Consider the following 15,321-nt stretch of genomic DNA (forward strand, 5'->3'; position numbering starts at 1 on the left):
ATCTTAAAGCCTAATTACTAATTGAAATGTTTTGTTTTTTTAGCTTTGAACAGAGTAGGGAAAAGTTATAATTTCTGTTCAAGAAGTATTTCTGTCTATAACCCTTTTCGGGAAATTGTATTCTTACTACTTTTTCCTTTTGATGCTCTTACAAGAACTATAAATATATATAAATAAAAAATATATATATATATATATATATATATATATATATATATATATATATATATATATATATATAATGACTATATTGTGTGAGGATCATGGGTACAGATGGCAATACAAACCTTTTCACATGAATTCAGACTGTTGGGTTTTACTGCCATCTACAGGAGGATTTGGAAAGTGACAAACAAAAATCTCCTGGCTAGCCTGATATAACCCTTCTTACCCCCAGCATGCCTTATTTACTAGTGTGTTAGAAGGATGGACACCTTTTCTATGATTTGCTGAGAAACTGCTAACCTTTGTTAGTTTTGTTTGTCTTCAATCATGATTACTTTTGCTCAATCAAGATTCCACTACAAGCTTCTTGAGCTGGTCTCTACACACAGCTGTCCAGACCGGCATACCCTTAAAGCCCTCTTCTTGCTGATCAGTGGGAAAAATACCTTTCTACATTCCTCTTACTTTAAGCTTCATGTAATCATCCAGTGCCATTTGAAATCCTTACTTCCCATCAGTTTATCGCAAGTAAATGCTTTGGTTCTAAGCATTGATGTCGTCTGCTAGGTGGAATGCTGGTTTCTGCACATTCTTTTGCATCATTAAGTATTGAAGAAGTACCTTTCTGACTGCATGGGACAGATGGTTTTATTCTCAGTTCATCCCAGCTGCTTACCAACAGATACCTGGTCATCTGAACCTCTCCTGTTACCAGCAGCTGGTTCATGAGTATTCAGGGCCTAGCCTTGTACCATGAGCTACATTGCGCCCATCTTGGGGTGCAACCTGTCATTTACCAGACACATGGAGAACAGCCTGCTGCCCTGGGTGCCTTCAACTCACAATCCACTAACAGCTCCAGTGCCTTCTGCTGTGCACCCCCTAAAGGACCTGACACTGACAACCTGGAGTTTTTCCCTCTCTTTGAGTCTGCCATTATTGGGGTCTTCTTCTGGTCTCCTTGGATGTATTCCTGGGAGGATTTCATTGAGTCTTGCAAGATTGTATGGGCCAAATTGCAACTTTTATTACTGACTATAACTGCAGCAGTCATAAGCATGCTTCCACACCTTCTCTTGATGTGCCAGCAATATTAGCATCCTCTAAGCTTTCACTGAGACACTTTCCGAGTTCCTTAAGTCTTTAGCAGATAATGCTTCACCTGAGGAGTCATACAGCTGTGCTCATAAGTTTACATACCCTGACAGAATTTATGATTTCTCATTTTTCAGAGAATATGAATGATAACACAAAAACTTTTCTTTCACTCATGATTAGTGTTTGACTGAAGCCATTTATTATCAATCAACTGTGTTTACTCTTTTTAAATAATAATCACAACACAAACTACCCAAATAACCCTGATCAAAAGTTTACATAGTCCAGTTCTTAATACCGTGTATTGCCCCCTTTAACATCAATGACAGCTTGAAGTCTTTTGTGGATGAGGCTCTTTATCGTCTCAGATGGTAAAGATGCCAATTCCTCTTGGTAAAAAGCCTCCAGTTCCTGTAAATCGGAGGTGCCTAACCAGTGGCCCGGGGGGGGGGGGGGGGGGGGTCACATGTGGCCCGCGGAGTTCTCTGATGTTCCCTCCTGCTCTGGGATAGAATAAAGTAGAGTAGAATACTGTTATTAAAGGTAAGTTTATTACGAAAATCAGTGTATATATGGGCATATCTGTTTTGCAGTGGTTACTGGGCTGCTTTCAAACTGATCCACAGGTGCAGAGAAGTGAACCTATGGGTTACCTGCACTAAGCCATAGACTTATATTACCTGCGAGTTTGGTGTGCTGAGAGTAGAGTGGGCTCTATAGAGCCGAGTGGGCTGCCATCCACACGCTCCTCATTGTGGCCCGCGACCGGTTACCAAGTCGCTTAAAGGGTTTGTAAAGGAATTTTTCTTTTTTATCTTAATCGCTTCCTTTACCTTAATGCAGTTCTGTTTTTATGTCCTCATTGTTCGTTTTTGCTCTCAAGTTGCTGTAATTCTTCTCGGATCTCCACACTTCCTGGTTGTCTGTTTCCTGATAACCACAGTGCTGGGAGCTTTCTCTCTGTGGTCACTAACTTCAAGGAGGTGTGATTACTGTGTGTCTAGTTTCGTTTTCCAAACCATCACTGCTCTATGGCTCTGTATGCTCTGTAAGGCAGAGAGGCAGGAAACAACATGCAAAAACGAAACTAGAAACTACAGATACATTATGTGATTGATTTTATCTATTTTGAATCGTTTTTAAAATGAATCAGTTAACTATTATGTCTCTATACCCTGTAAACAGTCATTTCAGCAAAACATTTTTTTTTATTTACAACCCCTTTAAGTGGCCCTTGCTCTTCAAAAGGTTGGGCACCCCTGCTGTAAATTCTTGGGCTATCTTGCATGAACTGCACATTTGAGATCTCCCCAGAGTGGCTCAATCATATTGAGGTCAGGAGACTAAGATGGCCACTGTAACCAATGACAAGTCGACTTGGCCTTGTGTTTTGGATCATTGTCATGTTGGAATGTCCAAGTACGTCCCATGCACAGCTTCCTGGCTGATGAATGCAAATGTTTCTCCAGTATTTTTTGATAACATACTGCATTTATCTTGTCATCAATTTTGAGAAAATTTCCAGTGCCTTTGTAGCTCACACATCCCCAAATTATCAGCGATCCACCTCAGTGTTTCCCAATAGGAATAGTGTACCTTTCATCATAGGCCTTGTTCACACCTCTCCAAATGTAGTATTTATGGTTTTGGCCACGAAGCTCAATTTTGGTCTTATCACTCCAAATGACTTTGTGTCAGAAAGTTTGAGGCTTGTCTCTGTGCTGTTTGCCATATTATAAGTGGGATACTTTGTGGCATTTACGTAGTAATGGCTTTTTTCTGGCGACTCGACCATGCAGCCCATCTTTCTTCAAGTGCCTCCTTATTGAGCATCTTGAACTAGCTAAACCACGTGTTTTCAGAGAGTCCTGTGTTTCACCTGAAGTTATTTGTGGGGTTTTCTTTGCATCCCAAACTATTTTCCTGGCAGTTGTGGCTGAAATTTTAGTTGGTCTTCCTGACCGTGGTTTGGTTTCAACAGAACCCCTCATATTCCACTTCTTGATTAGAGTTTGAACACTGCTGATTGGCATTCTCAATTCCTTGAATATATTTTTTATATCCCTTTCCTGCTTTATACAGTTCAACTACCTTTTCCCGAAGATCCTTTGACAATTATTTTGCTTTCCCCATGACTCAGAAACCAGAAATCTCTGTGCAGCACTGGATGAAAGATGCAAGGGTCTGTCAGGAGTCCAGAAACTCATTGACCTTTTATACACACACACACACACACACACACACACACACCAAATACAAGCAAACAGATTACAGGTGAGGATGGTTACCTTTTAAAAGCCATTCAAACCCCTTTGTGTCAACTTGTGTGCATGTTATCAGGCCAAAAACACCAGGGTATGTAAACTTTTTTGATCTGGGTCATTTGGGTAGTTTGTGTTGTCTTTATGTTTTAAAAAGAGTAAACGCAGTTGATTGATAATAAATGGCTTCAGCCAAACACTAACCTTGAGTGAAAGAAATGTTTTTGTGTTATCATTCTTATTTTCTGAAAAATTGCCAAAAATCATAAATTCTGCCAGGGTATGTAAACTTTTGACCACAACTGTAAGCTTCTGTCAGTACTCCCAGTCTTGGAAAGGCAGTCTCGGCTCTTAGTGAGGAAGTTTGCACCACTTTAAAACTTTGGTATTAGCCTACAGCTTCAATTGGTGCTGTTTCCAGCTGAGGCTTTCTTAAGGTCTCCAAGACTGCTAAAACCTGTTCATACATGTGTTATTTCTAATTGTTCATCACGAAGACTTGAAGACCTGACAGTTCTGTACCCATTTGAGTAGAACTTTATTCAAAAGTGGGCTGCCCCCGCCCGGGAACCAGTAGTATCCCTACTTAAAGCGGATGTGCCACTAAAAATATATATTAAAAGCCAGCAGTTACAAATACTGCAGCTGCTGACTTTTAATATAAGGACACTTACCTGTCCTGGAGTCCAGCGCCGATCGCAGCAGATGACGAGCCGATCGCTCGTCACCCTGCTGCTCCCCCCTCCATCCACGGTGAGGGAACCAGGAAGTGAAGCGCTCCGGCTTCACTGCCCGGTTCCCTACGGCGCATGCGCGAGTCGCGCTGCGCCCGCCGATTGGCTCCCGCTGTGTGCTGGGAGCCGACTGTTCCCAGCATACAACGGGGGACGGACGGGAAGCAAGGGAAAAACCCGTCTTTTTCCCGCATCGTAGGGCCGGAAGTGGGTGCAGATACCTGTCTGTAGACAGGTATCTGCACCCCCCTCCCCCCTGAAAGATGTCAAATGTGACACCGGAGGGGGGGAGGGTGCCGATCAGCGGGACTCCACTTTAGAGTGGAGATCCGCTTTAACAAAAGCCTAACAATGCCAGTGGAGAATGCTCCTGAATATAAGGACCCCATCAACAGGTGAACCAAGCCCCTTTCTAAAACCTTGTTTTCTCAGATGGGCCCTGCTTTACAACCTGCCCTGGCCATGACAACAGTCTACTTAACTTTTGCTTACTGGGCTGAGGCCATAAGAAGGAATCCACTATCCTATTGTGATGATATCCTACTTATAGAGCCTTTAAAGCCCATATCTGTAGCCTTAAAGGTCGTGTCCATCTTTTGCAAAAGAAAAATTGCATGCATATTTGCAGAAAAAAAATTTGCATTTTCTTTTGTAAATAGCCCTACAAAGCATTGCAACCGTGACCGACCACTGCACAGCCACACAAAAGTGACAGGGGCTGCAAAGTGGGAAAAAACCCCACACACTTTCCAAGGGAAGATCAGTGAAGGGGGGGGGGGGGTCCTTACAACCATGGTATATGTTGCACCCTAAATATGGGAGTAACATGGTCTGATAGGTGGAGTTAGTCTTTAAACTACTGTATTTATCGGCGTATAACACGCACCCTAACTTTACAACCCTAACTAACTAAATAACTTTCCACAGCCCCCTGCGTATAACACTCAGGCACAGTTTACCCTCTATTTTCAGGGTAAATAAAGTGAGTGTTATACGCCAATAAATACAGTACTTAAATCTAATGTGTGGAAGGTTGCTGGGGTGTCTTCCATCTAATTTCCTGTGTTGGTGAGAACTCCTTTGACTAAAGTGTTGGACTGCAAAACTGGCAATCAAACAGCACCTGCTGCACAAACCCTTCAAGGGAGGGGGGTGTAAGAGTATTCGCATGCTTGGACGCAAGTACACACATGCTTGGAAGAATTGAACTTCGTTTTTTTCAGCACGTCATTGTGTTTTACGTCACCGTGTTCTGACACGATCGTTTTTTTAACCGATGGTGTGTAGGCACGACTGACCATCAGTCAGCTTCATCGGTTAACCGATGAAAACGGTCCATCAGACCGTTCTCATCAGATGGACCGATCGTGTGTACGCGGCATAAGGCTGAAAATTGTCAGCTGAACAATGCTATGCAGGTCTTGTTTGGGTATAATGACAGCCAGCACTAGTAGCCGTCAGGATACAGTAGCCTGGCAGGGGGAATTAGTCCATCCATGCTGTTTGTGTGGCTGGAGGAATCTTTTTTTTTTTTTTTTTTTAAGGCCCCTTTCACACGTGCGGACCGTATGTCCGCTTTTTCATCCATCTGTTTGCGGATGAAAAAGGGACAAACATTGGTCCCTATGAGATTGCGGGTGTCAGCGGATGAACCCGATCTTGTCCGCCTCCGCAATGATCCGTTTCTGCAGACGGATCGGACGGTCCGTGTTCATCCGATCTCCCCATAGGGGAGAGCGGAGAAAAGACAGGGCGGTCCCCTGCACAGTGTGCGGGGACCGCCCTGTCATCCGCTGGCTCAGCGGGGATCAACAGAGCGATCCCAGCTGAGCATACGGAGCCGAATCATTACTGATCCGCCCCGTGTGAAAGGGGCCTTTCGTCTGCAGGCTGTATTTTCTTTACAGAATTGATGAATGGCTGAGCCACTCTCCTTTTGCCTGCATGCAGAAGTAGAGTATATATATATATATATATATATATATATATATATATATATATATATATTTAAACACTTTAAAAATAACTGTTATTCGCTGGGCCCAGGTGCACCCCAGACTTAATATACATCACATCAGGTTGCCATTTCCTTAAATTTTTATAATTCAGCCCTGTTTTTAGGCCTTTTCTATTAAATTAGGTTTCATGAAGCTTTGTCTGTTTTTTTCTAGCTGAGGAAGGAGCTTCATCTAAGGCCCCTTGGGGTATACACATCATGAAAAAGAACAAGAAGAGCCCTCCACGGGCTTTCGGGGTAAGGTTGGAGGATTGTCAGCCTGCAGCTGAAAATAAGGTAAGCTACCTTAATGTTGCTATACACTATTCCTTTTGAATGCACTAGCAAAGTTTGCCTGTTGCAGAACAGGCAGGGTTGGCCATATTATAAGCAATACTAGAAAAGTGTTTTAGCGGTAAGTGTGTAAAAGCAAGCATTGCGTGCAGGAGAGATGGGTAATGATAGTGCACAGTATGGGCCAGAAAGGACTCCAGGTGGGTATGACAGTAGGCATCCTGTGCAGGAGAGGATTTGACAAAAGGTAGTACGCAGAAAATGATTTGGGGGAGTATGGAAGTTGGCATTATGTACAGGAGAGAAGTGTGTAGGAGTATGACACTAAACAATGTTTGTAGAAAATGCATGCTAAGGATGTGAAAGTGGGGTAGTATGGACATGAGATGAGTGTGGAGGATAGAACCATGGGCAATATGAGAAGGGGTGGAGTGTGCTAAACAGAAAAGGAGTATTTAACAGTACACAGCATGTGCAAAGAGTGTGTGGGGTATGGCAGCACACAGCATTAGCAAAAGAACAATGAGCAGGGTATGACAGCACACATTATGTGTGAGAGAGATTTACAGAGGGTATGATGGACAGTATTTGCAGGAGATGAGTGTGAGGGGTATGACTGCAGGCTCTATGTGTAGCACAGCATGAGCTGTTTACCTCAATTTGGATTTGGAGTCCGAATAAACCATGTGAAAGCAAAATTTGCATTTTAATAGTATAGAGGAAAAGGGAAAGATTTGGTATTTTATCTAATGAGTATTTCCAGTTAAATATCTGCTTTTAAGTTAAAGTACCGGTAATCAATATGGCAGGATGGGATGATGCAATCTCTGGGAGTTTTTCAGTCGGGCTCCTGGAGGTAAATACAAGGCCTACACCTATACAAGGCCTACACCTATACAAGGCCTACACCTATACAAGGCCTACACCTATACAAGGCCTACACCTATACAAGGTCTACACCTATAGGTAGATTCAGAAAGAGTTAGGCCGGCGTATCAGTAGATACGCCGACCTAACTCGGAATCTGCGCCGACCTAAGTTTAAGTGTATTCTCAAACTGAGATACACTTAAACCTATCTAAGATACGACGGCTTGCGCCGTCGTATCTTAGGGTGCAATATTTAGGCTGGCCGCTAGGTGCCGCTTCCATTGCGTTCGGCATAGAATATGTAAATGACTAGATACGCCTATTCACGAACGTACGTGCGCCCGTCGCAGTAAAGATACGCCGTTTACGTAAGGCATTTTCAGGCGTAAAGTTATTCAATCAAATAGCTGGACTAGTAATATTAAGTATGGGAGTCGTTCCCACGTCGAAATTTGAAAATTTTACGTCGTTTGCGTAAGTCGTCCGTGAATAGGGCTGGACGTAATTTACGTCCACATCGAAACCAATACGTCCTTGCGGCGTACTTTGCCGCAATGCACACTGGGATATGTACACGGACGGCGCATGCGCCGTTCGTAAAAAAACGTCAATCATGTCGGGTCACATTTAATCTACATAAAACACGCCCCCCACATCCTCATTTGAATTTGGCGCGCTTACGCCGGCCTATTCACGCTACGCCGCCGTAACTTAGCAGGCAAGTACTTTGTGAATACAGTACTTTCCTAGCTAACTTACGGCGGCGTAGTGTAAATACGATAGGCTACGCCGCCGCAAAGATGCCGCAACCTACCAGAATCTAGCTTCTAGACAAGGCCTACACCTATACAAGGCCTACACATTTAGTCAAAGCTGCACAGTTTACTGGCACCCTTTACCTGCATATGCAGATTTTTGGTAAAGGTGAACCGAACCTTTAAATGCAGCTAAAACAATTATACAATTAACAATTATATAAAACAATTTCATCAGTGTAGACAGGCAATTTTAAGTATTTCTTTGAAAAATGCAGGTTATCAAATTTCCCTGCTGAATTGGATATATTGAATAGATTGTTTAGGTGGGCCCTCACACTATGTAGTTATTCTAAAGGTGATTGTTCACCCTGTAAAGTTTATGGCCAGCTTTTTAGTGTTATTGCAGTCATTGCCATGCTCTATTGACAGTTTAGGTCCTGTGCAGAGTGTTTTAATGATTGATTTAATTATCAACCACTTCCTTACTGGGCACTTAAACCCCCCTCCTGCCCAGATCAATTTTCAGCTTTCAGCGCTGACGCACTTTGAATGACAATTGTGCGGTCATACAACGCTGTACCCAAATGAAATTGTTATAATTTTTTTCACACAAATAGAGCTTTCTTTTGATGGTATTTAATCACCGCTGTGGTTTTTTATTTTTTGCTAAAAAAAAACATGGACCATTTTGAAAAAAAATATCATGTTTCATAGTTTGTTATACATTTTTGCAAACAGGTCATTTTTCTCCTTCATTGATATGCGCTAATGAGGCAGCACTGGTGGGCACTGATAGGCTGCACTGGTGGGCACTGATAGGCTGCACTGATGGGCACAGATAAGGTGGCACTGATGGGCACAGATAAAGCGGCACTAATGGGCACAGATAAGATACGTGGCACTAATGGGCACTGATAAGATAAGGCGGCACTGATGGGCACAGATAAGATGGCACTGATGGGCACAGATAAGATGGCACTGATGGGCACAGATAAGATGGCACTGATGGGCACAGATAAGATGGCACTGATGGGCACAGATAAGATGGCACTGATGGGCACAGATAGGACGGCACTGATGGGCACAGATAAGACGGCACTTTTGGGTGGCACTGATGGGCACTGGTAGGTGGCACTGATGGGCACTGGTAGTTGACACTGATGAGCGCCACTGGTAGGTGACACTGATGAGCGCCACTGGTAGGTGACACTGATGAGCGCCACTGGTAGGTGACACTGATGAGCGCCACTGGTAGGTGACACTGATGAGCGCCACTGGTAGGTGGCACTGAAGGGTGGCACTGTGGGCACTGATGGTGGGCACTGGTAGGCAGCACTGTTGTGCACTGGCAGGTGGCACAGATGAGCAGGCGGCTGCTCTCCTTGATCGGGGCCGATGTCCCTCTGACAGCCGCCAGTGATCGGCTTTTTTTTTTCTCCTCACGATATTAGCGTAAGGAGAAAAAATAGACGATTACCGGCTCTGTTTACATGACATGATCAGCTGTCATTGGCTGACAGCTGATCACGTGGTAAGTTGTCAGGATCGACCCCTTACTCCGAGTCTCAACGTCCATGGACACCCTCCCGGCAAATTAGGTCAGCGCTGTAGCCATCTATTGGCTATAGCACGGATCTGAAGTAGTTAAGCTGGTCAAGTGTTGTAGTCATCTGCTTTAAATTATAAATTGTGGAGACATCTCTTATGAAGACCATATTGTGTTATTTGCAGGGTGTTCCTCTTATTGTGGAGTTGTGCTGCACGTTGGTGGAAGAGAACGGTCTGGAGTACCTAGGCATATATCGTGTCCCTGGAAATAATGCAGTAGTGAGCAGCCTGCAAGAACATCTCAACAAGGGATTATGTGAGACCATCATGCAGGACCAAGTGAGTGGACTATCAATAAATCCATCCTTATAGGGAGCACACATACACTCTTCAAACTTTTAAGTGGAAAGTATCATATGTTTTTAGGGTTACATATTTTCTCCAGAGCCACACAGATTAGTGTAATAGTTCTAGCCATGCCTTTTTGGTATGAAAGAAAATCAAAAGATAGTTCACAGCTGACATAGTTGTGTGAAAAAGTATTTGCTCCCTTCTTGATTTATATATATTTTTGAATATTTCTCACAATTAAATGATTCAGATCATCAAACAAATTTTAATATTACACAAAGATATTACACAAAGCAAATCAAAGATGCAGTTTTTAAATTATTATTTCATTTAATAAGGGAAAAAAGCTGTTCAAACCGGCCTGGCCCTATGTGAAAAAGTAATTGCCCCCTTCCATGCTGAACCGTGAATGAACTGTGATTAACCACAATTTTTTGGAAAGCTGAGGTAAATGTCACTTGCCACACCAAGCTACTGGAAAATGCTTGATATCTTTAAATCAGATATCATAACATACATCAAAACCAACACGTATTCGGGATCCCTGTACACAGGATATACAGGATAAAATTATTTCATAATATCATTTGTAATAATATTATACAATAAATGTTGCTCGTTAAACAAAATTCAACTGCAGTTTTGACAATTGCTTTGTTATAAAAAAAAAAATGTCAAAACAATTTCATGTGCTAAAAATTGGTGTGAAAATCATCAAATTTGATCTGTTCAAATTTTTTATTTTTGAAAGGGTTAAAGATTATGGCCCAGATTCACGTACAGCGGCGTATCTTTGTGCGGGCGTAGCGCATCTCATATGCGCTACGCCGACGTAACTTAGAGAGGCAAGGCCAGTATTCACAAAGCACTTGCTCCCTAAGTTACGGCGGCGTAGCGTAAATGGGCCGGCGTAAGCCCGCCTAATTCAAAGTAGGCAGGTAGTGGGCGTGATGTATTGAAATGAAGCGTGACCCCATGTAAATGAAGGGCCTAGCGAACGGCGCATGCGCGCAATCACGCCGCATATACTCCCTAAGATACGCCGGCTCAATGCCTACGACGTGAACGTAACCTACGCCCAGCCCCATTCACGTACGCCTTACGTAAACTACGTAAAATACGACGGCTGTTTCCGACGTCCATACCTTAACATGACTTACCCCTGCTTTTGGTGGAGTAACTATACGCCAGACGTACGCCTTACGTAAACGGCGTATACATGTTCGTGAATCGGCGTATCTAGGTCATTTACATATTCGATGCGTAAATCAATGGAAGCGCCCCTTGCGGCCAGCGTAAATATGCGCCCAAGATACGATGGCGTAGGAGACTTACGTCGGTCGTATCTAGCCAAAAATTCAGGCGTATCTTGTTTGCTGAATACAGCGCATAGATACGATGGCGCATTTGTGGACTTACGCGGCGTATCAGAAGATACGTCGGCGTAAGTCCTTTCTGAATCCGGGCCTATGAGATTTTAGTGATTGGATTAAAATGTATGTAGCTAAGCCCCTTAAAGTATGACTTAAACTGTGGGCCAGATCCTCAAAAGAGATACGGCGGAGTAACTGCTGTTACTCCGTCGTATCCCTGGTCCTAACTATGGAACTGATCCACAGACTCAGTTTCCCATAGTTAGGACGAAGATCCGACATGTGTAATTGAATTACACTGTCGGATCTTAAGGATGCAATTCTAGGCCGGCCGCTAGGTGGCGAGGCCATTGAGGCCGGCGTAGAATATGCAAATGACCAGTTACGGCGATCCACGAACGCTCCGACGGGCCCGACGCTCTAAATCTACGTCGTTTACGTCGAGTTCCGCCGCGTAAAACTAGGGCTAAGCCCTAGTTGTCCTAAGCCATGTTAAGTATGGCCGTCGTTCCCGCGTCGAATTTTAAATTCTACGTCGTTTGCGTAAGACGTCCGTGAATGGCGCTGGACGCCATTTACGTTAACGTCTAAGCAAATGACGTCGGAGCGACGTCAGTTAGCGCAATGCACGTCGGGTAATTTACCCGACGGAGCATGCGCAGTACGTCCAGCGCGGGAGCGCGCCTAATTTAAATGGGACTCGCCCATTTGAATAGGAACGCCTTGCGCCGGACGGATTTAAGTTACAGCGCCGCAAAATTCCAGGTAAGTGCTTTGTGGATCGGCACCTAACTTGGGAATTTTGCGGCGGAGTAACTTAAATCCGAAAAGTTACGTTGCGCCGCGGCTTTGTGGATAACCCCCCGTATGTCTAGGCATTACCCAACTTTACTCCCAAGCCCCCTCTATGGCATGTCCTAGCATTTTTTTTTCTCTTTTTACCATATTTCTGTAGTGAGAACAGCTTTTACTACTGCCTGTGGCTGTGGGGTCATCACTGGGCTTGTCAGGCAGTTTATAGTGTATAGGGGCAGGCCACATATTCCAAGAGCCCTTTCCCTATACAGTGTGTGTGGGCAGGTGATTGGGAGTCGATGAAGTAGCTTTGGTTTGCTAAGAAACAAGATAATGTTTGCATGTGGAGTAGGAAAAAGAGAGGGATAGGGGTTATGTGGAGCTTTGTAATCCATCAAGCAGGATAGGCCATGCTGGTTGGGATGTCCATGCTTTCTTGGTTGGCACTGTGGTGTCCGTCACAGGAAGATAGACGCACACTTGATTCTGATAGATCAACAATTGCCAACATTTTAAAGGTATAACATATGGAAAACTGTACATGTATTAGAGAGATGCATTTACTTTGCAGAGACTTAAACTTTAATTTGTACTTCTATATCACTTGAATTACTGAGGACTTAAAGCGCTTAAGAAGTGAGGCAACCATCTTGGATGCACTCATTTGTCTAAAGGAAGCAGGATGGGTAATGACATGTGAGGTTCTTATTTGACTATAGTTGTGCATTAATATAACATAATAAATTCAATACAATGATGAAATGAGATGGCTGATCATCTTATTTGTTTTATTACCAGTCATAAAATATTTGTAAGCAATGTTTTTAATTAGGACCTCATTCACATAGGTGTACGTAAGCTTACAGTTGTGTGAGGGTCATGTTTGCACACATGGGGATGCACAGGTGTTCCATGCAGGTTTCTGAATGCACACAACTGTCAAATTGGGAGCAGTGGCTGTGTCCATGCAGCTGTTGCATTCCAATTGACATGACTGGGACTGCCTGCATAGAGATGCATGGAACACCTGTGCATCCCCCTGTGTAGGCAAACATGGCTGTCGCATTGGTGTATGTTTAAGTATGCCTGTGGAAACAAGTCTTAAGTGTATATACAAAGAAATCTCATTTCATTTTTAAGACAAAAATTAACTACCTATGTGATCTATATTTTGGTTTTAGCGATGGCAAGATTTGAACGTGATCAGTAGTCTGCTTAAATCTTTTTTTCGAAAACTGCCTGAGCCCCTCTTTACTGATGGTGAGTATGATTATGTGGCACACTGTGTAGATGAGTACTAGAGTAGTTGAGGTCAGATTGCAGAGTGTAGCTAATAATAAAAAATGTTTCCCTGCTATTTAGTTCCCACTTTATACTTTACGAGCCTTATGCCGCGTACACGCGATCATTTTTCAGCATGTCGAAAAAACAAAGTTTTCCCAACTTCATCATTAAAAAGATGTTGCCCACACACCATCGTTTTAAAAAAATGATCTAGCAAAGCGCGGTGACGTACAACACGTACGACAGCACTATAAAGGGGAAGTTCCATTCGCCTTTGGGCTGCTTTAGCTGATTCCGTGTTAGTAAAAGATGATTCGCGCTTTTTTGTCGGTTACATCGTGATGAATGTGCTTACTCCATTATGAAAGGTAGTTTTACCAGAACGAGCGCTCCCGTCTCATAACTTGCTTCTGAGCATGCGCAGGTTTTTTACGTCGTTTTAGCCCACACACGATCATTTTTTACAACCCGAAAAACTACATCGTTTAAAACTACGTTAAAAAAAATGCAGCATGTTCGAATTTTTTTTTTTACGTTTTTCAGAACCTGAAAAATGATGTGAAGCCCACACACGATCATTTTAAATGACGTTTTTGAAAAACTACGTTTTTTTTAATGCCGGAAAATGATCGTGTGTACGCGGCATAATATGCATAAAGTTAAACTCCATACAGTCCATTTATCTGATAACAGATTTGTAATTCTGTTCAGCAGGTCTTGTGATCTAGGCACCGCTGCAAGGTTGGTAAATCTTCTCTTGGCATTAACTGGTCATTGAAGCCCAGATGCCCAGGGAAACAGTCTCAGCCTACTTCAGTTACTGCAGTTAGCATCAATTCAATACCAATATGACTAGTTTGCTGCCAAAATAATTTTTTACATTGTTTATATTTTATTTTGGTATGCTATGTTAATAATTACTATGCTAATATTTTTTATTTCTTTATTTTTTATTATAAACTAATAAATAAATAAAAAATTAAAAACATTTTTTTTTTTGCTGCCTACAACATCCATTTACTGTATCCGTTTAATACAGAATATGTTATCTGCTTTATCCTAAATCTGTATACTGTTTCTCATAGCATGGTTTGATTTACAGGATTTAATTAACTCATTTTTTTAAAAGAGGGACATGCTCAACTAGTAGTGGTAGCTGTAAAACTATGCATGAGAAAGTGATACTGAGGAACAGTCTAAGCAGGTTTGTCCTGCACTTTTAGGCACCCTGTGCTTGCTTGGAATCTCAGCTTGGTTCTTTCTGTCCTGAACTCATCAGAGAGATTCCCATAGAAAATCACTCCTGCAAAGTAGCCTTCTTGGTTCTATCATGTTGGTAAAGCATGTCTCTAAGTTAGCAGCCCTCTTCTATAAGGAGCCATTCCTTCATAATTTGCACAGACAAGGTTGTTTTACACCCAACGCCATCCTTTCTCCCTAAGGTGGTATCAGTGTTCCACCTCAATGAGGACTATAGTTCCACCATCCTTATGCCCTGCTCCGAAGTATCCTAAGAAAATCTCTCATCATTGCCTGGATGTAGTCCGAGCTATTAGAGTCTACCTCAAAGCTACATCTTCAGTGAAACAGACAGAATATTAATCTTTTTATCAGGACCTTGGTAGGGACAACCTGCTTCCAAGTCCACTATCGCAAAATGATATACAACTCTGAGTGTTCAGAGTGTGTACAACCTGTCAGAATCATTGACGTATCTCGGCATAGTGCCTCCAAATACTGTCAGAATGTTTATACTGAAATATTAAAATCGTATTGTATTTATGGAAATATGCAA

The 15,321-nt window shown here is 42.7% G+C and overlaps 1 protein-coding gene across 2 annotated transcripts in view; it reads left to right on the top strand.

Moving 5' to 3' along the window:
* ARHGAP23 (Rho GTPase activating protein 23) overlaps positions 1-15,321 on the top strand; it is a 259,682-nt gene that overhangs the window by 170,553 nt on the left and 73,808 nt on the right. For both annotated transcript variants that reach the window (XM_040329852.1, XM_040329853.1), the window contains exons 15-17: positions 6,430-6,551; positions 9,907-10,062; positions 13,424-13,502. In XM_040329852.1, coding sequence (XP_040185786.1) covers positions 6,430-6,551; positions 9,907-10,062; positions 13,424-13,502 — 357 coding nt within the window. The remainder of the gene's footprint in view (positions 1-6,429; positions 6,552-9,906; positions 10,063-13,423; positions 13,503-15,321) is intronic.

This window comes from Rana temporaria, chromosome 12, assembly GCF_905171775.1.
Source record: "Rana temporaria chromosome 12, aRanTem1.1, whole genome shotgun sequence".
In the NCBI taxonomy this organism is placed as follows: Eukaryota; Metazoa; Chordata; class Amphibia; order Anura; family Ranidae; genus Rana; species Rana temporaria.